The 25,058-nt window shown below is 36.6% G+C and overlaps 1 protein-coding gene across 12 annotated transcripts in view; it reads left to right on the top strand.

Annotated features, from left to right (window-relative positions):
• The window catches only part of EXOC4 (exocyst complex component 4), a 747,424-nt gene that overhangs the window by 50,672 nt on the left and 671,694 nt on the right, over positions 1 to 25,058 (top strand). For all 12 annotated transcript variants that reach the window (XM_077857384.1, XM_077857385.1, XM_077857386.1 and 9 more), the window contains exons 4-5: positions 803 to 987; positions 11,857 to 11,966. In XM_077857384.1, coding sequence (XP_077713510.1) covers positions 803 to 987; positions 11,857 to 11,966 — 295 coding nt within the window. The remainder of the gene's footprint in view (positions 1 to 802; positions 988 to 11,856; positions 11,967 to 25,058) is intronic.

The raw sequence follows: 25,058 nt of genomic DNA on the forward strand, positions 1-25,058 counted from the left end.
GCCATTTTTATTTATCCAGTCTTTTTTTGTCTTAAGATCTCCCAAATCATACTTAATACCAGGAGTATTTCCCTCTCCGTAGTTTATCTCCTATTTACCACTCATTTCCCATTTTTTTCTATTGAAATGGATCAGGCCAAGGAGAGAGGTGATGACTGCTGTTTTCTCCTTGTAGTATTCATGTAAAATGGGTGTTGCCCTGTGTGTATGTGTGTATGAGAAAAAGCAAGAGACATACATATCTCACTATAGGTAGACACACATACAAATTTAGGTTGACCAAACTCTGACTCATGATCACCTTGAGAATTATTTAAAAATGTATGTAGTGTCCTTTTATTTAGTCTTAGTCTTAAAAAGCTAAATTTGATTAAAAGTTTATTTAAATCATTAGTAAGTGGACTTCTTGTGAGAATATGAATGGTATAATTTAATTGGGAAGGTCATTTAACTTGTGTCTGGTAACAGGCAATGCATGTGGGAATAAATAACATGTACAGCTTTGCAGCACTTTAGATGTCTTCATGTTTATTATGTTCTTTGTTATTTCACTTAGATGTTAGACCCTTCAAAGGCAGAACTAGGCCTCTCCACCTGATACTCTTCAAAGTGTGATGTATGTTAATAAGGTTCTGGTAAACTCTCTTTTTTTACCATATCTTTTAAAAATGTGGTCATCTTGTTTTACAAAATAAAGTCTCATAGTCTCATAAAAGAAAGTGTCAAATAAAAAGTCTCATTTTTCTAATATTGCGAGGTTATATAGTTGTCCTACTTAATCATTTTTTTCCCTCCCCTTCAGGTGTCAGCAGTCGAGTCCTTGGAGGGCCCCCTGCTCCAGGTGGAGGGATTGAGTGACCTTAGGTTGGAGCTTCATAGCAAGAAGATGAACCTCCATTTGGTTCTCATAGATGAATTGCACCGGCACCTGTACATCAAATCCACTAGCCGAGTTGTGCAGCGTAACAAGGAGAAAGGGAGAGTGAGGTTGGTTAAAGAGGCTCTTGGCTACCGTGTCTTGTGGTGGTGAATTTGAAGGAATGTTATTTGTTTCCCACAGTCCTATTGTCTCCTCCTCCTCCTCCACATCTCTCCCTCTTCTCCTCTTCCTCTCCCCCATCTTCATTCCTTCATTGCGTTTATTATGATCCTTTAATGTAAAGATAAGAAACATTTGCTGTGGGGCCTTTATACTGGATCAGAGATGCTCTGGTGTATCTCAGAAGGAAGAGAAAAAAGATCCTTAAATTGTGTAGTACAGTCAGTGTAATGTAGAAACATAAGTGCATGAACTGAAGTTAAAAGATTATTACTTGGGGTTGTGTTCATCTTTAGACAATCTTATTTCTGGAATAGTTCGGGCGAGCTTCAAAGAGAACACTTTTCTTTTATCCCTGGGCCGATCTTAGCATAGACCTATACTTAAGAACTGGCGTGTGGACTCAAGAAATTCGTTAGGTTAGTCTAGACCTGGTAGGGAGTAAGACAAGATCTTAAAGACAGTTAAGACAGTAGAATACTGACATTACTAACATGTATCAGATAGCTGTGCATGTCTTTCCAACATTCCTTTAAAATAGCTGTAAGATCTTTTCAGAGGGCAGTTTAGCAGTATCTGCCGAAATGCACGTGCTCATATTTTTTCATCCAGCTGTGGCCAAAAGGAGCAATGGAAGCAATGCATGCTGGGAATGAAGTCTTTGAAATCCTATCCTGTTCAGACAAAAATTGCCAACTTTGTATGTGATGCTTCAATTTAGTCCGAGACCCTGACAGAAAGAGAAGTTTCTATCTCATTTCTACAGATGGGCACTAGAAAATCTTCTGCCGGGCACACAAATTGAGCTGAGGGTTAGGTACTGGAGACTTAACTTCGACACTGGATCTGGATAGTATGTCAGTTCCTTAGCGTAGAGTAGTGTTGGGCCAGTGCTAAGGAAATTCCTTCCATAGTGTGTGGTGGTAAATAGCAGGTCTGAATAGATTTATTCCCATGTAGGGATTAAAAAAAAAACAATCAAAACTACTCTGGGTCCTATGAAGATACTCTATAACATAAGGGAAAAATAAGCATTACCTTGAAGTCTCAGAAAAGAGCATTTATTTGAAAAAACAATTTTATAAATCAAAACAGGAAAATTTAAGATGCTTGAGTTCTTCAGAAGATGCAAGATGATATAATAGATTATTCAGAATGATTACTCTTTCTTCCGCTGTAGTGGGAGGAGAATACTTCCTGATCTTTGATTTGTTTTGGGGTTTTTTAGGGAGAGGGAAGGGAAGCTTGCTTTTGCTTACTTGTTAACATGTGAACAAGGAGAGGCCCAAAATATGCCTGTGGCAGAGAGCATGCCCTCTTGTGCCTTTGCCATTGGCCAGATGGTGTTAGGTCCAGAGGAGGATGAGAACCCCCTGGAACTGAACTAAGATCAGTTTAGCCTCCTGGCCTGGATCAGCCAACCACCAAAATACATGCTGAATTGTTGAACATAACTGAGATCTTGTGGTTGTATGCATAAGCATATGGTTTCTATGAAAAGTTAAGGGAGAGCTGTGATAATGGAATTGGTAGAGATGCAAAAAGAACTAATGAAAACATGAGCAAAATATAAGAATCAATGAAATAAAGTAGAGAAATTCAATCTTTGCTTAAACCATTAAAGAGTTGTATCGGTGATAGGGAAGGAAAAGTTTCCTCATCATGAAGAGGAAAAACAGAAGGTGATAGAAAGATAGTAAATGTGAAAGTTGGAGAACAGTGATTTTAGTTATTCTGGAGAACAACAATAACATGATAGTGTTTGGGGCTGAATTTTGCCTCCCTAAAATTGGGGTATGAAAGTTCTAACTGCTAGTACCTCAGACTGTGACTAGGTTTGGAAATAGAGTCTTTTAAGAGGAAAGAAGTTAAGATGGGGTCATTGGAGTGGACCCTACTCCAGTGTCTGTCTAAGAGGAAATTTGGATATAGACTCGCCCAGAGGGAAGATCTTGTGAAGATGTAGTGCAACATAAGGAGAGAGTCCTCAGAAGAAACCAGTGTTTTCAACACTTTATCTTGACTTCTGGTCTCCAGAACTGTGAGAAAGTAAATTTATGTTGTTTAAGCCACTCAGTCTGGGGTACCTTATTATGGCAGCCCTAGCAAATGAATACAGAGAGAAATAGAGACAATAATTACAGTGTAAATAAAGAAGCCTACTTTAAAAAAAAAAAAAAAAAAAAGCAACACAAACCCCAATCCAAAAGATCTTGTTCTGAAAATCAAAAGTATTTAAGTTAAAATTAATGAAAAGACTTATTCTTAGATGGGATCAGGAAATCTTTATGAATTTTGAAAAATTTCTGTAAGGACTAGGAAGAAAAATTATCTCCTGTGACAGAGATGGTTATTTGACCACCTGATGCCTAGTTGTTCCTTCTACATTTTTAATGACAACCCTTATTTTGTTCTTAGCAACTAACAGGCTATATTACTCATCCTCCTGCATAGCCTAAGGTGAGACTTTTGCTTGCAAGCTTTTGAATCTGGGCTCATAGGAAAATTCTTTAAAGGTGCCAGCCAAACTGGTATGCTTGCTCTTTTACCCTTCACTTTCTTCTTTTAATTCCTGTCAGGGACATGGATTGGTACCATCAAACCATCTTAAATACTAGGTGATCTTGAGTATGGAAGGTGTATCCTAAACTCTTTGATGGCGTGGCTCCTCCTGTATATCCCTAAATGGATGAGAGGAAGGAAAATTTTTATTATACTCAGGTACTCAGGCCACTGCTCTTTTGAGTCTTCAATTTTATACAGTTAAACCTAGGCCTGATAAATAGGAGCAAAACCCAGGATCACCAGGATTTGCTGAACATGAAATGCCAGAAGATCGTGGAACAGAGTCTATAGAGTGTTGAATGGAAAAGAGTTGGGACCAAAGGTTTCTATATACCCAGCCAAATGGACACTGATAAACATGGGTAGCAGACAGACATCCTCAGATACAAATTAACATCAGAAAGAAGTAGGGTTTTTTTGAGTATTTGAAAAATACTCAAATATGATACAAACCACAATCAGCAACTTGAGAACAATAAAGTTGTAGGTAGTTTGAAACTACTGTAAGGACCACACGGCATTAAATATGTAAATTGGCATTTAAATAACTGATGTATTTTGGCAAGATCAAAAATAAAGCTGAAGCTATTTTTGAAAAAGGTCTATGTGGTCAAAGGATACTCCATAATAAAGGGGATTTATATCTCCATATTAAGTTTGAGACTGAGAACTTTGGACAGGCAGGACATAAAAAGGAATGCTAATTTTTGTATAAGATGAATCAGAAGTTCTGGATTTGAATAATGGGAAAAATGTTTAATTTCGTGTTTATTAAGCTAGATACATATATTTAAAGATTTCTATGTTGCAAATCATTAGAAGAGAAGCAAGTAAAATATTATCTAGTACAAAGGATTATCTATTAGCCAGTGTTTTAGCTTGCAAGTAGCAAAAGTCAATCCTGATAAATAAGGAAAGGAATTAAGTGGGAAGTGGTAAGGTAGGTCATAGAATTTAAGGGAAGGAAGACTGTAAAATCAGGCTCTAAAGTCAGGAGGGACCAGAGGAGCTGAAGCAGCGGAGCACACATCATCGACAAGCCTTAGGGAAGGGTCTGGTTGGGTTGTTGTCCTTCTGTCACCATGCCTGTGGTTGCTGGATTTTTCACTTTCAGGCCAGTGACCTCTAAATGTCTTTGCATCTGTCCTTATTCCCTCAAGATTCAGAGTCCTTGGTGGAAGCATCTGAGACATGTCTGGCGTCCTTTAACTTTTACAGTAGGAAGTTGGGCTCGCTTCTTTGCCTTTTTTTTTTTTTTTTTTTTTTTTTTTTTAAAGATTTTACTTATTTATGAGAGGCACAGAGAGAGAGGCAGAGACATAGGCAGAGAAAGAAGCAGGCTTATTCAGGGAGCCCGATGTGGGACTCGATTCCAGGACTCCAGGATCACGCCCTAGGCCTAAGGCAGGTGCTAAACTGCTGAGCCACCTGGGTCACCTTCTTCTTTGCTTTGACCCAGACAGTGGAAGGTCTTTCCAAACACAAAAACTGTTCCAACTGTTGGTATCCAAAGACAGACACAAACACTCAACAACAAATTTCTACTGTGGGAGAGAACAAAAAAATCACATGAAGGTACCTATGTATAAAGAACACATTTTAAAAAATGGTTTTTATTTATTTGAGAGATAAAGCATGAGTGGGGGAGGGGCTGAGGCAGAGGGAGAAGCAGGCTGCCCATTGAGCAGGGAGCCCAATGTGGGGCTCCATCCCAGGACCCTGAGATCATGACCTGAGCTGAAGGCAAACGTTTAACCGACTGAACTACCCAGGTGCCCCAAGAACAGATATTTTTGAAGTAGAAACAGACAACTAGTAGATGTAATAAGAGAGAACACGATGGAAAAATAATAAAAATGGTATTTGGAGGATATGAAACAAGACCTACATTAATGAGGAGACCTTCCATGTTCTTTTTTTTTATTTTTATTTTTATTTTTTTATTTTTATTTATGATAGTCACAGAGAGAGAAATAGAGAGAGGCAGAGACATAGGCAGAGGGAGAAGCAGGCTCCATGCCCAGGGAGCCCGATGTGGTATTCGATCCCGGGTCTCCAGGATCGCGCCCTGGGCCAAAGGCAGGCGCCAAACCACTGCGCCACCCAGGGATCCCACCTTCCATGTTCTTTTTTTTTTTTTTTTTTAATTTTTATTTATTTATGATAGTTACACACAGAGAGAGAGAGGCAGAGACACAGGCAGAGGGAGAAGCAGGCTCCATGCACCGGGAGCCCGATGTGGGATTCGATCCCGGGTCTCCGGGATAGCGCCCTGGGCCAAAGGCAGGCGCCAAACCGCTGTGCCACCCAGGGATCCCCACCTTCCATGTTCTTAACTCAAAGATATCAGTTCTAGTTAAAGCCCAGTTGGGTTTTTTGAAATTGTCAGATCTATAGTTCACATAGAAGAATAGATGAGTAAGAATTATTAAAAAAAAATTAAAGGGAGATAAGACCTTTCTTATATAATACTAAAATATATTTTAAACTAATCAAAATAGTACAGGTATGCAAAGAAAATTGGATTGGGAAAAAAAGGAAAATCAGATAGGTACAGCAAAAACAATTTAGAAACAAATGCAGGATATATGGGACTTTAATATTTTTTAACAATAATCCAAGTAAGTGGAAGGAATGAAAGCTATCTAGAAATTGTTGTTTAGACATTTGGCTAAAGAAAGTAAATGTAGATGTTAACCTGTTATTACATACAAAAAATCCTAACTCAATTTAAAAATCATATGATAAAATTTTACTAGCGTTAGAAAAAGTTAAGAGAAAGTATGTGGAAGAGGCTTTGTAGGCCCATATCCTACAAATATAATAGCATATCATAAAAATATATGTAATAGGATATTCATTGGAATGTTGTTGATAAGAACAACAAATACACAACTTAGATGTTTATCAAGAGGCATATAGTTAAATGAATTATGTGGCATATCCATGCCATGTAATTCTTAAATGAATGAGACATCTCTTTGAGCTGATAGGAAAAGATTTCTAAGATATATTCTTGGGTCCAAAAAAAGCCAATTGAAAAACCATATGTATAGGATGAACCTATTTGTATAAGAATTGAGAGGATATGTATTTAAATATGTATCCTTTATATGCAGACATGAATGTGTGTTTCTAGGAAATTCCAGGAAAGATAATGCTGACACTGCTATAAGGAATTACTTGTAAGTACTTGTCATACCCTCACAACTGAGAATGGATTCATCATGAGCATGTGTTATTACTTTAATAGTAATACAATTATTGATGATGCTTTTGGAGATTATTTTTATCTTATATTTTTAATAAAATATTTAATTATTTATTTTAGGGAGAAGGGGAGGTGGGAGGGACAGAAAGAGAGATGGAGAGAAAGCCTTGGCAGTCTCTGTGCTGAGCTTAGAGCCAGATGCGGGGCTCGATCTCACAACCCTGACATCATGACCTGAGTGGAAACCAAGAGTTGGTCTGAGTGTGCCACCCAGACACTTAGAATATTTTTAGTGAAATGGCAAAATGTTTACTGCTGAAATGAAAACAAAGGATTTAGGGGTGCCTGGGTGGTTCAGTTGGGTAAGCATCTGCCTTCTGCTCAGGTCATGATCTCAGGGTCCTGGGACCAAGCCAGGAGCCTGGCTCCCTGCTCAGCGGGGAATTTGCTTCTCCCTCTCCTTCCTACTCTGCTTTTTCTCACTATCTGTATCACTATCTGTCTCTCTCTCAAATAAATAAATACATACCTCTCTCTCAAATACATACATACATATATACATACATACATACATACCTAGGATTTAAAATTCTATAGAGGATGATCCAAATAATGTTGAAAAAGAAAGTGTGCTCATTTTGTGTGTATGAGCATGTGTATGTATAGAGGGGGCAGGGATGGACGGGCAGACAGACTCTTTTCTGTTAAATGTGTTGGAAGGCACTACATATTAGATTATTTTTATTTTCTTAATATATATTTTTAAAAACTTAAAATGCCTTTATAGGCTGATAGAATCAATAAAAATTATTTTAAGTTAATCCTTTTATTTCATGCATCCTGGGTTTATCCTTGATTTGACCTTGTTTCCTTGGATGCTTTCTGGCTCATGGAGGAGAAAATTTCAGCCCTGTAGATTTTGGAGTCCATATTTGTCTGTGGGGATGTAAAGAGCGTGCTTGACTCCATTATGTTATTTATTCCTATTTTGTCTTCTAAAGTTTTTTCGTGTCAGTTTTCTTTTTATCTTTCAGTTCTTTTTCTCTTCTTTTTCCCTCTTTGCCTAGATTTTAGTTTCACTTTATTTCGTATTACATGTCTTTGCTCTTGATCTGTCATTTGAGACCATGACTGTTTTTGACTTTTATACCCTCTGAATCATTCATTATTCTTTCTGTATGTTCAGGCTGATCTCAGAACTACAGAGAATTACTTATCCAGCCATTCCTGTTTCATTATTCAGTTAAATTTTCTTACTAAGGGCATATTATCTTTGACAGCTATTTCTTAGCTCAGTTTGATTTAGCAAACTTTTACGAACAATTGCTCTTTGCCAGGTACTGTGCCAGCTGTTGGGGTTATAGAGGTGAATCTATTCATTACTAGATTTACAACTTAAAGTTCAACTCACTTCTGTCAAGTTTTAGTTTGACAATAAAATCGGCCAAGGGAGCTGCCCTGTGAATTTTGGACATATTATTAAGTGAAGGAACAGAAATGAGTTCTAATTAAAAAGTAAATGTTTAATAAGCTGCTAGTACTTCTAACCCTTCATAAAAAACCCCGACAAAACCCAAACTTTTCATGGCTGTTGAAGTCAAACACATAGAAGTAGATCCTTACTAGATGGATAGTTAATGACCAAGAAGTCCTTAGGGTTATGGTCGTAGGGATTGTTTCTGGCATAATTTGCTTTATAGTTTTCCTGTCTGCCACCCTGTGGTTAGTAAATAGCAAACATTTAATCACAATAAGCAATTAGTAATTTGGGGGCACTATCTTATGCTGGAAAGGATTTTATGTACGTCAGCTGTCTTTTACAACTTAGCTGTGAATGACTCTAAATGGATTTAAAATAAAAATTCATAATCATATATGTTTAAAGAGAAAAATAACTTGTACCAGTGTGTCTTTCAAAATAAAGCAGTTCAGAGCACTCAAATTAATTATGAACTTGAGAAGAATAGTCTAATTTTGATTTTATTTTTTGCTTTCAAAAATACTTCCTCAGAGACACTCAGAATCCTTTGGAAGTACTCCTAGTTGCTCAGCTTTATTTCTTCAGAAATAGAAATGGAGGTGCACACTCTTTAAATATTGTCTTCTGTAATAGCGCCTACCTTCCTCTTGAGCTTCATGTCTGTAGTAACTAAATGAGTGGGTGTGCCCACTTCCTCTTGAATTCTTGAGACTAAGTCCTTTCATAAAGGAATAAGAGAAAAACCAAAAGTAATTTCCAGAGTTACTGCCTTTGGGTTAGTGTTCACAAAAGAGAAAATTGAAGCCCAGGGGAAAATTTTAGAGAGATGAGTCTATGAAAATAGTTTCACAGTAAATTGACTTTCTAAAAGTTTATTGATGGAGTTTAAGGCCCTTCTGGCTCTGTTAATAAAATCAGTAAGTTATGTTTTTCAAAGTTAAAATGGCAAGACATTTATCACCCTGTATTTAATTGAAACATATTTTTAGGTTAAAATTGAGAAAATAATTGTAGGTTTTAATCTAAAGTGAAGCTTGTGCACATCTGTGTTTATAGAAGTGTGTATTATATTCATAAAAATACACATATCACTGCACACAAATATGTACTAACTGTACTACTTCATCTATAGGCATGGCAGGCAGTATTGCAGCCATACACCTGAACTTTCCTTTTATTTATTTTTATTTATTTTTTTTATTTTTATTTATTTTTTTTGAACTTTCCTTTTAATTGATACCTTTATTTACCAATTCTTTAAAAATAACTTTTCCATTCTTGTTATGGAAATATTTATGAAATGTATTATATATTTTTCCTATCATTTAGAATTGAAATGAACTTTTTCTTAATACTGAGTAGCAGCACTATAAACATCAGTTGTTATCCTCTGTCTCTGAGTTTGTGTATCCTGGCTAGAGAGGTGTGTGAACCTAGTTTTGCAGTTCTGAGTAAAATGCAGGGCAGAGGATGAGGTGAGGTAGTTGAGGGAAAAATGGAGATGAGAGCAGTGGTCAGTAGGCAAAAGATGACTAGATAAATCTATGATCTAACTGATTTTATAAGTAGACAAACTATTGTGGTGAATCAGTGGATTTGAAGGCTCTGTTTCTTAAGATTTAGGTAAATAGGAACTAACCAGTCTTATATTGGAGGAGAAGGTTTATGAGAACTATGTCAGTTTAATTCCAGGTGTTAGGGATCCCTGGGTGGCGCAGCGGTTTGGCGCCTGCCTTTGGCCCAGGGCGCGATCCTGGAGACCCGGGATCGAGTCCCACATCGGGCTCCCGGTGCATGGAGCCTGCTTCTCCCTCTGCCTGTGTTTCTGCCTCTCTCTCTCTCTATGACTATCATAAATAAATAAAAAATTAAAAAAAAAATTCCAGGTGTTACTTTTGTTACTTTTATATCTTATACTTGAGGTTTCCCATGAGTCTACGAGTGATTCCAACAGTTGGAAATAGGGCTAAGTTTGGTTTTGCTCGTATAGTAGTTGTGCTTGAATCCTCAGCACTGAGCCCTGAAGACTTGTCTGAATAATGATTCCTTCTTCCTTGTAGTAAGAGGGAAGGGGAAACTTGATAACTATCTGTTAACCTCAAGGCCTGGGTCAGTAACTCAGATATTATTAGCACTTGATTAAAAAAAAAAAAAACTTTAAATGATGATGTTTGCTCTTTAACATGAAGTCTGTTAATCAGTTTTCTGAAAGAACATGCATACATTTATTAGATTAAAAATACACACATACCTAGCACTTTGGATCCTAAAGGAGTGATGGGAGGGAGATGGGGATAGATCACCATGGGATGTGTGGGTGCAGATTTTCGAACGGTGAGTGTCTTTCCCATTTGGAGAAATCATTCCTTAAGGTGGAGTCTTGTCCCTGTGCCCCCCACTTTGCCCATTCTCCCTTTACAACCCACTGTGAGAATCACTTCTGTAGTTCGCCACTGCTGCTGCTGATTTGATGGGACTGGAAAGAGGTGAGAACTACTGCTTTGACCTGTCTACCCTTGGCACTTAGAGAAGCTTTTCTGTTGTAGATACAATGTGATTAGATGATTCAACTTCTTTCTTTATTCTCTCTTTCTTTCTTTCTTTCTTTCTTTCTTTCTTTCTTTCTTTCTTTCTTTCTTTCTTTCTTTCTTTCTTTCTTTCTTTCTTTCTTTCTTTCTTTTTCGTTTATTAATTTTTTTAGCCATCTCTACACCCAAAGTGAGGCTCGAACTCATGACCCAGGATCAGGAGTCACATGTTCTTCCCATTGAGCCAGCCAGGTACCCTGTAGATGATTCAGTTTCTTGAGAGTAGAGCACAGTTTTTACTTGCCTTGGAATTGCCTGCTTGTTTCACTTAGCAGATGGCTATAAATGCGAATTAACGTGAAAATTTAATTGTTTTTTATAGTCTTCTTGTCATTTAAAATTAATGTGTTTATTCTGGAGATGCTAAAGTTAATCATTAAGATGAGGTACTAGGCCTTTTTGGGAAAGGTGAAATGAGTAATCAAGTACTGAATTAACCTGTTTTGAGTTCCTTAAATCATCTTTTATTGTTGTGATTCTCAACTTTATGAAATTTATGAACCTCTTAAAGAAAACTAAGTTTAGCGAACTCCCAGAAAATATATCAAAAACTCCAGCTTGAAAAACAGAAGTGTTTTAGACAAGGCCTAACTGCTTAAACCTTCATTCAGTTATCATGATATGGTGACATTTGATCTTTTTTGCTGTAAATTTAATTTTAATATAGGAACAAAGGAGGGTGTTGAAATTTCATAGCATAATTTGGTGATAAGGTAGTTATCCAGATGATCATGCTGACGTTTTTAGACCTAGCATTGCAATAAAAAGACAAAAACTTGAATACTTGAAACCCTTAGGATACATCTTTATACCCCTCTCTGTAACAATCACTACTGGACATAACTTGACAGACACTAGAAGTCAAAGTGTACAGAGGGCTTGTGACAAAATGAAAATGAGAAGGGTTGAGTATGGAGTGGGACTTCAGTTGGTTTTAGAGAGAAAGTAGCAACCATCTCCCATTCCCTTTCAGCTCCCTTATAAAAGATGCTTCTCCTGTTCCTCTGATTGATGTTACAAACCTTCCTACTCCTCGAAAATTCCTTGATACCTCTCAGTATTCTACTCCTGGAAGCTCAAGTGGTAAGTGTTTAATTCTTTAGCCACTCACCTTTTCATAATGCTGCAGTTCCTAGGCAAAGACCTGGGGAACTCTGGTGGCCCGGGGTGGGGGGGTGGGGGAAGGGTGGGGATCAGGGCCAGGAGGTCCTGGGTTAGTGTCTTAGAGCCTCTGATGAGCTCTTTGCCATCCTCAGAATAAGATAGGAGATGATTGGTTGGGCCTGTTGCATTATCAGCTTTGAAAACTGGCCTCGGAATCTGGCCTGTCTCCTGAATCCAGATGCCCTTATGCTTTATTTGACTAGCACTGTATTTTTTTTGGTAGTGGAATTTGTTTTGTTTAAAGATTTATTTATTTATTTATTTATTTATTTATTTATTTATTTATTTATTTATTTATTTATTTATTTATTTATGATAGACATAGAGAGAGAGAGGCAGAGACACAGGAGGAGGGAGAAGCAGGCTCCATGCAGGGAGCCCGATGTGGACTCGATCCCGGGACTCCCGGGACTCCAGGATCGCGCTCTGGGCCAAAGGCAGGCGCTAAACCACTGGGCCACCCAGGGATCCCCTGTAGTGGAATTTGAATGCTTTTTATGCACGGAGTTGCTTTTGTTTTGTTTTTTCCCTATACCTCTATTATTTCTGTCAGCTGTCACCCAGCTACTGCTCCTTACATTTCTTTCTGGTCCTTGAGAGCTTCTGTGTGTGTGTTCTGTATCCTGTGTCTTTTATCCTGATACCTTGTTATCTTACAGTGCCTTGCCCACATCAATATGTGAATGCATATGGGTGCACTAGGTGCGTGCACACATGCATAATGTACTTTGAGGTTATATCCACAAACTAGCCATGTTTCTTCTTGGGCTACACACTATTCTGTTGAATAAGAGCCATTTTGGCCTGTATTTAAAGTTGGAGAAGGAGGATATGCTTTGAATTTAGGGGATTTGATTTAGCGGATTTCTGGAATGGCTCAGACCTGCCCTGTTGGAGGGTTCAGCTGAGCTTGGCCCATATTGTCTCTGGGCCTCTGCGAAGAACCTTCAACTGTTGCAGTTCTGGGTTGAGGAGAAGGAGATGGGATTTTTTTGTGAGATATCCCACAGGTGCTTTCATGTCATAGCTAAAGTCCTCAATACCTTCTAAAGAATGAGTAATGTTGATTATTGTTGGCTTTGCAGGTATAAATTAGCTCTTATAGTTCTTTCTAGTTCTGTAGTCCTATAGAGCTTGAAATAATGAAAAGGTAGAAAGGTAGAAAAATCATTTTGGAGTCAATCAATACATTTTGTGCAACTAATTGAGAGTGTTTCTTTTGAGAGCCTAACTGTATATTGTTGTTGCTGGGGCGTATTTAATTACCTTTTAAAATATCATTTTATTAAGTTTTAGGGTTATTTAGGCTGGGAATCTTGAAATTTATTGCTTTTACTGTAGGAAAAGTGTAGAAGTTGTTTTATAATTTTACTGTTAGTCTGCTTACTGATTTTTTTTTTTTAATCCCTCAGAATACTTACATTTATTTATTATGACACTTTACAAGGTTTGTACTCAAGCCTCTCCCTGGAGCTGGAAAGTTTTGTTTTCTCCCTCTTGCTGACATAGTGTTGCTATTCTTTGAGTTTTGGCACTGCTTCAAGCTTTGTAGAAAATGGAATTGTGAAACCCATATATATTTACACTTTTGATTTGTAATTTACCTCTTCCTTGAGGAAAAATTATCAGTTGTTATATCTTCGTATTTTTATAGTGTGAACCATCATTGCTTAGTCTGGTTATATCAATTTAAATAAATGTTGCCAAGTCGATGGCCAAATGAAATAAAAATTTGAACTGGTTATGAAGAAATGATAGGGTAGGCATTCTGCAAATGAAAAGCACTGAAGTACCAAGTAAGTTGACAAAATGCTAATTATGGCAAATTTCAGTAGAAACTAATTTTGCTACGTCTATTATTTTTAACAAGACAGCCTACGCTTTGATGGGCACTTTTCTGTCAGGCCCTGTAGTTAGCGTTTCTCACTTAGCGGAGTTCACGGTGAGACTTGCTCTCTAGCAGTCTGTTCCATCATTAGTGGGATGACTCCTGAAGAGCTGCATTGTGGGTCAGCAGAGCTGGGACCATTATGGGGACTGCTTGTACATATGCCACAAACCTTTCTCTTTAGAAAGGCTCCTTTCTTTGACTGTTTAAGACTGTTGATCTTCTGGTTTTTCTGTGGGTGAACAAAAGAGCAGGTGGTTGAGATATTACCAATTGAAATGCGTACTAGGAGTACTTAAAGATGAGTGTAGTGCCCTACTCTATGTAAAACAACATTTTAAGTTCCTTGCATGAATGAGGTCAGTCCTTTAACAATCTTTGTAGGTAGATACTATTCTAACAGCTCCATTCTAACAGATGAGAAAACCGGGGCCTGGGGTGTTAATAATTGGTTTAAATTGACACAGTTGGCAAGCCAGTAGGGCTGTGATTTCCAGTAAGGAGCTGGGTCCTCCCAGAATATGCTCTTCTAACCAGTTTGTTTTCCTTCAAAAAAGCTAGATATGCTCTGAGTATTAGGTTTTTCTGGTTGCCACGACAAATTACGACAACATAAATTTATCATCTTAGAGATTCGTAGGTTAGAAGTCCAGTGTGGGTTTCACTGGGCTTAAATCAAGGTGTTGGCATGGCTGTGTTCCTTCTGGAGGCTCTACAGGAGAGTCTATTTCCTTGCCTTTTCCAGCTCCTAGAAGCTGCCACAAGACTTGTTGCCCTTTTCCTCTGTCTTCAAAACTGGGGACAATGTGTCACATCTCTGACCCACCCTTCTGCTGCCTCCTCCCTCTTTTAAGGACTCCTGTGATTAGATTGATTCCACCTGGATAATTCAGGACACTTTGCCCAGCTCAAGGTCTTTAACCTTAATCACATCTGTGAAGTCTCCATTGCCATGGGACCTATTCACAGATTCTGGGGATTAGAACATGGATATCTTTTGGAATATCCCATTCTGTACTGGTTATTTTCTGACTTGCTTTATCTTGAGGAGCCAATATGTAAAATTTTGACCTTCTTGAAATTGTATGTGAAATCTTTTTAAATCCTTGCAGTTCCAGTTGTAAGGACTATGTTAATCTGGGTCACGTGATTAAAGGGGCTTGTATAAATGAGGAAGATGTAAATTATGTAGAGAACTGCATAAAATGTTACTAAGTACACATACAAGTGTGAGGCTGATGAAATAAATACACTATAAAGGGCAGATATTTTCTTATTCTTAATGGACAGTAAGTCCTAAGAGTGTATTTGTGATGTGCCTTGCAAGTCAGCCTTATATGTAATAGTCATTTTCAGAAGGGAATTTAACATAGGCTTTTAAAACTCCCCTCTCATCTTGTGAAATAGTAGGATGGAGGATGTAATCCATTAGAACTGACATTTTTATAGAGGAGGTTCCAATAGGGAATCCCTGGATAGAACAGATCTGTCATTGGGGTGCCATAAATTAAGGTTGGAGGTGATTCCTGAGGACTTTCAGATTATTATTAAACAAGAATTTTGATTGTTTGCAAAGGAGTCATTTTTCAAACATCTTTACAGGTAGAGTTGTGAGTGACTTTTCTGTGAGATTTTCTATTATAGTTTCTATTATAGTATATAGTTACATGTTATAGTTTGCAAAACATATTCCATCATTCAACTGATGGCAGTGGTCCTATGAGGTAGTTATGGCAGGTACTGTTGTCATTATGATGATTATTTTTATAGCTATCATATTTCAGTCTGTTAAATACTTAAGTTATAAAAGTAGAGAACTGTGGATGTGTATGCATCATCCAATTAAAAATATTAATTACAAAATGTAAAATCAAGGCACAGATTGGCAGAAGCAAGAAACCCACTAAGAGAAAAATGATTAGCTTTCCTGAACATTAGTGAAGAGAAGAAATGCCATTTTAAAGAACTGTACAAATGATGGACAATTTACAGAAGAGTCAGTCCATATACATGGAAAGATTGGCATTTATCCAACAGAGGTTAAGCATCCAGAATATATAAAGAACCCCTATAAATCAATAAAAGAAGCTGCTAATAAGCAAAAAATATGCAAATGTAATATATTAAAAATAGGCACAAGTATGCATAAGCAACTGGTGTAGTAAATATATGAAAGCTTGCTTATACACTCTAGTTAATCAGGTATTATTTTTAAAACTCACTTTATATATATATTCCATCCACAGAGGTTGAGTGATTGGTCCAGGTTCACCAGATGGTAATTGTTGGAAGCTGGCCTCATGCTGTTCTCACTCTAAATAAGTAAGAGATGTATTTTGCAAGCCTTTCTCCTATTTCTCATCAGTCACAGTATTTTGTAATGTACAGGAAACTAATATCTAATTTAGATGTAGTAATTCAACTATAACTTAGGTAAAAGGATGGGAGAAGTGTGGAAAAAAGCCAGTAATTGTAGTAAAATGTTGGTTTAAGCTTTTGGATTCCCAGTGTGTCCTTTTATTTGGCAAACTGCCTTTGGAACATTTTGACTGAGCAATTACTCCTGGGGTACACAGGCATTTCATTTGTGGCTTCTTTATTCATTTTATGCATGCTCCTGCTGGGATTGCTGTGACTATAACTATAATGAAACTGGACTTCTTACTTCCTTTCTTTTTGGTACTAGCATAGGTTAAGCAATAAAACCTAAAGAGAGCACAAATTAAATGATTTTTTTCTTTTGCTGCTTTTTTAATGTACATTTTATTTCATAAAGTCTTGTTCTGGGACTTGGTATTTTTCTAAAAAATTTAGGATTTGATATATAAATTCTCTCTACATGGAGTGAGAGCTATGAATCCTAACGTAAAAGGAGATGAATTTTTTCTTCTTGTAACTCACATGTCTAGAATAGTGAAAGTTCTCTAAAACAATATGATGCCTTGTAAGTTACTTCTGTCCTGAGGTTGGGACCTCCCTTGGAATTTTAAATCAGTTGTTCCTAAAGTATCCTTCATTTGCTATTAAATATCTTGGTTGATTTCTATGATTAATCATAAGTAGAGCTGAGGACTATATACAAAGGAGGCAAAATAGAATTAATAGTTCAGATACCTGTAAATGTAAAAATAAAGCAAGGCCAGAGTTTGTTAATTAAAATACATCTATTTATTAACTATGAATATTATATTCACACATTGGATGTGAATGTAGCCATCATCATGTATTAACTACCAATTAATAAATCTTAATATTTTTCCATATTTGGCTCTCTTTTTTTTTTTTTTTTTTTTTTAAGATTTTATATATTCATGAGAGACAGAGAGAGAGAGAGGCAGAGACACAGGCAGAGGGAGAAGCAGGCTCCATGCAGGGAACCTGACATGGGACTCGATCCCAGGTCCCCAGGATCAGGCCCTGGACTGAAGGCGGTGCTAAACCACTGAGCCACCTGGGCTGCCCTTTGATTTAGATTCTTTTTTTTTTTTTTTTAAATATATTTTTTTAAATTTTTATTTATTTACGATAGTCACAGAGAGAGAAAGAGAGGCAGAGACACAGGCAGAGAGAAGCAGGCTTCATGCACCGGGAGCCCGACGTGGGAATCGATCCCGGGTCTCCAGGATCGCGCCCTAGGCCAAAGGCAGGCGCCAAACCGCTGCGCCACCCAGGGATCCCTGATTTAGATTCTTTAAAAAAAAATTTGCAGGTATAATTGAAGCCCCCAATGCATGTATTAATTATTTTCCTCAATTCCTTTCCTTTCTCTTTTACCCTAAAGGTCACTACTATTTTGAAAATGTTCCTATCTTTCCCCAGTATGTTTTCATACTTGTACTGTGTGTGTGTATATATATGTTGTATATTTGTAAATATAGAAACATCACATACTTTATATATTCATATATGTATTTATATGTAAATGTTATAATATTGTGTGTGTTTATATATATAAAGTATATTATTTTAGAGTTTAAATAAATTGTATAGCCTAGTTTACATATTTACATGATTTTAAATCTTTTATTTTTTTTTCAAAGATTTTATTTATTTATACATGAGAGACATATATAGAGAGAGAGGCGGAGACACAGGCAGAGGGAGAAGCAGGCTCCACAGAGGGAACCTGATGTGGGACCCGATCCTGGGTCTCCAGAACCCCACCCTGGGCCGAAGGCGGCGCTAAACTGCTGAGCCACCGGGGCTGCCCAATATTTACTTGATTTTAATGATATAATATAAGTAGTTAATTATATCATATGTATCATTCTACTGCTTAGGTTTTATTTTTATTTATTTATTTTTAAAGATTTATTTATTTATTCATGAGAGACACAGAGAGAGAGGCAGAGACACAGAGGGAGAAGCAGGTTCCTCGCAGGGAGCCGAGTGTGGGACTCAATCCCCAGGACAGAGATCATGCCCTGAGCCGAAGTAGAGGCTCAACTGCTGAGCCACCCTTAAACTCAACATTGTAATCTGCATTTTCTTATGTTACAATGTAGCTCTAGTTTATTTGTTTTAACTACTTATAGTGTTTTATTATGCAATCGCAATTTATCCATTCTATAGGTAGACAAGTTACAAGTTTGCAATTTTTCATTATTAGGAACCTTATAGCAGTGAGTATTTTTGTACATACTTCTGTAGGACAGTTTCCCTGCCACTGATCTCTTGGGAATGGGTTGTAGATAAATCTGAGATACTGAACCCTTCAGCCTTTGGTATAGCCATTTGGATCTTGGGCCAGTTGAAATCTCTAGGCAAGTTCTCCTTAGCAACATGCAGCCACCTCCATTTATCCTAGTTGTGCTGGATAAGTACTATTATTTTCCATATGTGCCATGATGCCCCAAAGTGAGGAAGCCTTACTCTTGGGGTACCGTGTATGTTCTGTATGTATAGGAATGGGCATTTTGAACTTCACTTGCCAAACTAGCTAGCTAGCTATCTTTGCTTATTTTTTATTTATTTGTTTTTTTAGCGAGAGAGTTGGGGGAGGGGTAGAGAATCTTAAGTGGAATCCATCAACTGGGGACTCATAACCCTAACTTCAGCCAAAATCAAGAGTCAGATGATGAACTGACTGAGCCACCCAGATGCCCATGCCAGATAGCTTTTTAAAAGTGATTGTACCAATGTAGATTTCTCTCAACTGTGCATGAGCTTTTGTTTCTCCATTTATTGCCCTTAAATTTGGCGTTGTTAGACTTTTAATTTTTGCAAATGGATTTTCACAAATCCGACAGGCTTCGTGTTTGTATTTTTTTAGTTTGTTATTTTAGTTTGCATCTCTGAGGTTTCTAGTGGTGTAGAGAATTTTTCCATGTATATGAGCCATTTGGGTCTCTTGTAAATTGTTGTTTGCCAGGTTTTTATTAGGCCATTTCTTTTCTCTATTACTGTGTAAGAGAGTTAAGTGGATGCTAATCATTTTTCTGCTTTTCCACCCACCCCATATAGTTAATCAATTTCATTAGTTTCTGGTTTATTCTTCCTGCATTTCTTTTTAAAAAATAAGTATCTGTGTGTCTATTTTATACCTCTTTTCCACGAAGGGGAATTTTACGTTAGATACTCTCTTATATTTTCCTGTTTTCACTTGTCCTGGAAATCACTCTACTTCAGTTTATATAGATTGTTTTATTATTATTATTTTTAATGCTTGAATAGTTCTCCATTATGTTGATTTATCATAGTTCAATCACTCTCATGTGTGGGTATATGGGTTTATAGTATTTTGTCTTTATAAGTAGTGATGTGATGAATAACATTGTGCATATGTATTCTCATTGTTTTTGAAGGTGTATCCTTAGGGTAAGCAGCTAGAAGAGGGATAGCACAATCAAAAGAGAAGGCCATATGTATTATTATTATTATTTTTTTTGGTATTGCCAAATTCTCTAGAAGAGCTGTAACAGTTTGCATTGTACCATGAGTATGTGAGACTGCTTGTTTTCCCCACAGCCTTCCCAAATAATGTGGTGGTATACTTTTTCATTTATGCCCATTTGAGAGCATATCACATGGTATCACAATATTGTTTAATTTGCATTTCTCTTATTAGTCAGTTTGAACAATTTTCCTTATTTTTAAAGCCCATTTTAATTTTTTTTGTGAATTGTCATTTATCCACTTTTTTCCTATTTTATCTTTAATTCTCTTACTGTGTTATGTTAATAGACTTCCCAATATTGAACTGATTTTTCACTCCCTAGAATAAATGTCTCTTGATGATGGTGTGTTACTTTCTCAATGTGGTGGTGAATTCTGTTTGCTAAGATTTTACTTAGAATTTTTGCATCGATGTTTATAAATGATACTAGCCTACAGTCTAAGTCACATCAGATTAAGGCCTCAGTATAATAATTTGCTTCATAAAAGGAGTTGGGAAGTTTGTCTTCATTCTCAGTGCTCTAGAACAAGTGATGGAACATTCTCTGATTCTCTGATGTTTGAAGGTTAGGGAATTTCCCTGTGAAAACATTTGGATCTGATATTTTAAAATATTTTTCCTCTTTATTAATATTCTCTATTTTTTTCCATAAATTGTTCTCTTTAAGCATTCTAGGATCTCTATTGGGATCAGTTTTAATAATCTGTGTTTTCCTAGGAAATTATTGATTTTGTTTAGTTTTTCAATTTTATTTATACAGAAATCTATGAAGTATTTTCTAATGATTTTACAATTTCCCCTTTTTTTCTTTTTATTTGCACTAACTCTCTTTTCTTGATCACAGTAGCTGGTGGTTTAGCTATTATCTTAGGTTTTTTTTGTTTTTTGTTTTGTTTTTTGTTTCTGTTTTTAATTTTTAAGAAATAACCAGTATTTTAATTATTGATTAGGGCAATTTTTCTGTTCTCTACCTCATTTTCTGCTTTTATCTTTATTTTCTTTTTTGTGCTTTCTTGTTTATTTTTTCTCCTGATCTAGACATTTGAGGTTATGTATTTTAATTCTTTCATTTTTATGGATAAAAGTGTTCAGTTTCAGGATTTTTTTCTCATCACTTTAAATGTGCCCCATAGTCATTGGTATTTAATGTTTACATTATCATTTAAAAAATATTGTCTCATTTCATATAACACCCAGTGCTCATTACATCAAATGCCCTCCTTAATGCACATCACCCCTTTAGCCCACTCACCACCCATTTCCCCTCTCACAGCCTACAGTTTGTTTCCTATAGTTAAGAGTCTCTTATGGTTTGTTTCTCTCTCTCTGATTTCATCTTATTTTTCCTTCGTTTCTTCTATGTTCATCTGTTTGGTTTCATAAATTCCACGTATGAATGAAATCATAGGGAATTTGTCTTTTTCTAACTGACTTGTTTCACTTAGCATAATGCCCTCTAGTTCTATTCATGTCATTGCAAATGGCAAGATTCATTCTTTTTGATGGCTGAATAATATTCCATTTTATATCATCTATCTATTTATATCTATATATATCTATATATATATATCCTGTGTTTTTTTTATCCATTCATCTGCTGATGAACATCTGGGCTTTTCCCATGGTTTGGCAGTTGTGGGCATTTTTGCTATAAACATTGGATGTGTGTGCCTCTTCAAATCACTATTTCTATATCCTTTGGATAAATACCTAGTAGTGCAATTGCTGGGTCATGGGTTACCTCTATTTTTAAATTTTCGAGGAACCTCCATACTGCTCTCCAGAGTAGCAGCACCAGTTTGCATTGTTTGCCCTTGTAAGTTGTGATCCTGTAGACCTTGAGGACTTTTTAACTTAGGAATTTAACAGTTTTAGTGGGATATATACCCTGGAATTTTTTTTTTTTTTTTTTTTTGTGGTTAATTTTCCCAGATGCCCAATGGGCTCTTTCATATTGTAGATTCAATTTTTTTTTTTTTTTTTTGCTTTATAATTTTTAAGTAGTCTGTTCTGTTATTTGTTTTTCTTCTAATATGTTACTTTTTTCTTTGCCTGTCTTTCATTTCTACTACTTTCTCTTCGGTCTTTGTATTTCTTTCTTTATATCCCTTTTATTCTCTGTTGGTTCCTTGAATTTCCTTAGTACCCTTAATGAGATACTCATTTGAGTCTGTTTTCTCTTGGACACTTTATAATTTATTCTTCCTATCTGAAATAATAGCCTTTTTCTTCCATATCTCTCCTGAGTTTAGTCCATTTTCTTATTATACCTTTCTTTTATTGGTCTGTGTCTGTTCTTAGCTTTAGGATTTCTGACTTAATGTGGCTTTTTGTATCCCCAAATTCTTGTTTGAATATATTGCTACCATCTGGAGTGTTGTCATCTAATTTCCTTGTGCTTCTTGGTGGTTGCAGGGAGTTTTCTTGTGTTAATGTGTTTTGGATGTTTCTGTATACCTTTATGCAAATTTGTTCATTTTTTTTCTTTTATGGATTTGGGGTATTTTATAGAATTCCTAACTCATTGGCTCCCTCTTCTGTCAGCATAGCAAAATCCTAATCCTTGAGTGTACTAATTGATTTGATGGTAAGAGAAGGTTGTTCTCAGAATTTTGACTCTTGTGGGATCCTGAATTTTCCCTTAATGCTTCTTTCTCCCTTCACCATCCAATAGCTAAAGGGTCTTTCTCTCTTTCTTTCGTCTTATTTCTCCCATAGAAGCTGGAGGTCTCAAATACTGCAATTTGTCTGATTTTAAACTCTCTTCTCTATAGTCCATGATCTCATCTTTTTTTGGATACTTTTTGAGTATTTTGAACTTTAGGGCGGACGTAGTCTTTTTTAGAGATAGTTTTGGATCAGTCACCAACCCCCATGTCTTTTCATAGTTTCTTCAATAGCCTGTTATTGCTTGTAACAAAGCCTTGTGTCAGAGTAGGGGTGGGACAGGAACCTGAGAGATTGTGTGCTGGTATTTGGTGTTCTTTTAATTTTTACTTACAGTTGTGAATTTTGGGCAATTTCTGTCTTTCAGGCTATCCTGAGGGTATGATTTCTAGGAGTTTTGTTTGTTTTTCTGGTTGTTCTATGTTATTTTGGAGGAAATAAGGAGAAATGGGCACCTAAGCAACTACTATTGTCTCCAGCAATCCAGGAGTTCCTAAAGCTAGAAGTCCTAAAAGTACTTTTTTTTTACTTTCTTGGGTATTTGTTTTTGGGCTTTGATGTCACATTACCTCATTTAATATACACAGTTGTGTAGATAATATTATTTCCATTTTACAGATGGAAAAATTGAGGTCCAGCAAGATTTAATGACTTGTGAGAGATTTACACAATGAGAATGTAGTAGAGTTGATAATCAAATTTAAAGTTGTATGATGCTCAGCTCTTGCTCTTTTTATAGGATCGTACTGTCTCTTTGAGCAATTGAACTTACAAGGCCTAACATATTATTGAATATTGATATAAACTGTCGATTTCTTTATGGGTTCCATGGGTCTTCTCTTATTCTGTATCCCTCTTAAAATTTTTAGTAACCACTTCTCTGCTGGTGGCTACTCCTTGACCTTTAAAGATGCATCCTCCTGGCTCCAAAAGAGAGAACTTATGTCAAGTGTTGTCCCAAGGGAAACTGAACATGTGTCAGTTTTGTTTGTTTTTATCGTATTAGTCTACCTTGCACTCCATCTTCCCCCTGAAACATACCATCATTTTCCCCATGACCCACTTTCTCTTATGGAAGGACCAGTGCATATTCATTGTGCTTTCAAATCTATCTCACTGCAATGTGGGGTTCATCTGTACCTCTGAGTTGAAACTGTTACTATGCTGAGGAAGGAAAAAAACCCCTAGCTTCATGTAAATGATAGCTCCAAGTAGCATTTGGCAGTAGCTTTTGGCAGCCTCCTTTCAGGAGTGGGGTGTTATATTGTCTGTAGTTTCCTTTAAAGTAATTTAATCTGCACCTTAAGGGTGCTTAGTTAACATTTTTGAAGTACCCTAATCAAGGAATCCACACTTCAGGGGTAGTTAGTTAACATTTGAAAGACCCTAATCAAGATTCTATACTCCAGGGGCAACCAGTGCATCAGATGCTGCTGTCTCCATCTGTACCAGTGGGTGCATTAATTAGAATAAAAGATGTTAGAAGTAATTTTTCATCGGTGAAACGAATGGTATTTAAAATATAGAGTTGACCAATTATCTCCACTGGGACATGAAGATAAGGATTTTGATAGGGCCAGAAGCCTACCTCGTTGGTCTAGAGCTTGATTTGGTCCTGTGCTCATAGCCCTTGACCGAGGATTTTATCAGCTCATCTGGCCAGTGGTGCAGGTGACCTCTCTGTAACACCCATGGGCCAGACCTTGCTTGCCTGCTTCTCCACACAGAGGTTGTTGGACACAGACTCTGGCCTCACTTATTTTTTCTATTCCTAGTCTACAGAAGTGTTACTCTCCATTTTGAACCAGACTATTTCTTTATAACTTCTTAGTTCATATTTTGTGTATAACTGTGTTTTGAGATTGGGTTATCTTGAGAATTTACAGTGCCATTTTGGCCAGAAACACAGAATTATTAAGTGGTAACTTCTTATTTTCTACTTGACAGTATCATCACTCTTCTGAGGACGGATTCCCATCTTTGGGGGCAGCACTGTGGATATGTAATTCTCTTGATACTTTATTGGGCTAATTAGGTTTGGTAATTTTTTTGAAGTCTCCTTACCATATTGGATTCTGTTCAACATGACACAGTTCTCCTGTTATATAGACATAATGTTCTTGAATACAGCATGTAAATGAAGTCATATATATAGGTCCAAATCATATACATCATATTTACCTACTTTAGTTTCCATGCATAGTATAAAGCATGATGTTTACCAGGAGTTTCTGTGGGAAACACTACCATTGTCTCTTAAAATTTCATGAACATGCATAAATGTTAAGTTAAATAGTAAAGCTTATTCAGTACAAAGTTAAAATGTATCACCAGGGTTCTTGTGCAAATTTGATGACGTGTGGTATGTATATAACCATGGCATGTGTTACTAATATTTTCTTACCAGATGTACCAAGAAAAGAAAGCAGTTATGGACTAGTCTCTGTTGCTTCCTGTACTCAGTGGGAAACAAATAGTTTTCTTTTATAGAACACTTAGCTGATTAAATGGATTATTCACTTCATCTGTCATTTTTTTAAATGGGCTATCTGTAATCTAG

The sequence above is a fragment of the Canis aureus genome, chromosome 18 (genome assembly GCF_053574225.1).
Source record: "Canis aureus isolate CA01 chromosome 18, VMU_Caureus_v.1.0, whole genome shotgun sequence".
NCBI lineage: Eukaryota > Metazoa > Chordata > Mammalia > Carnivora > Canidae > Canis > Canis aureus.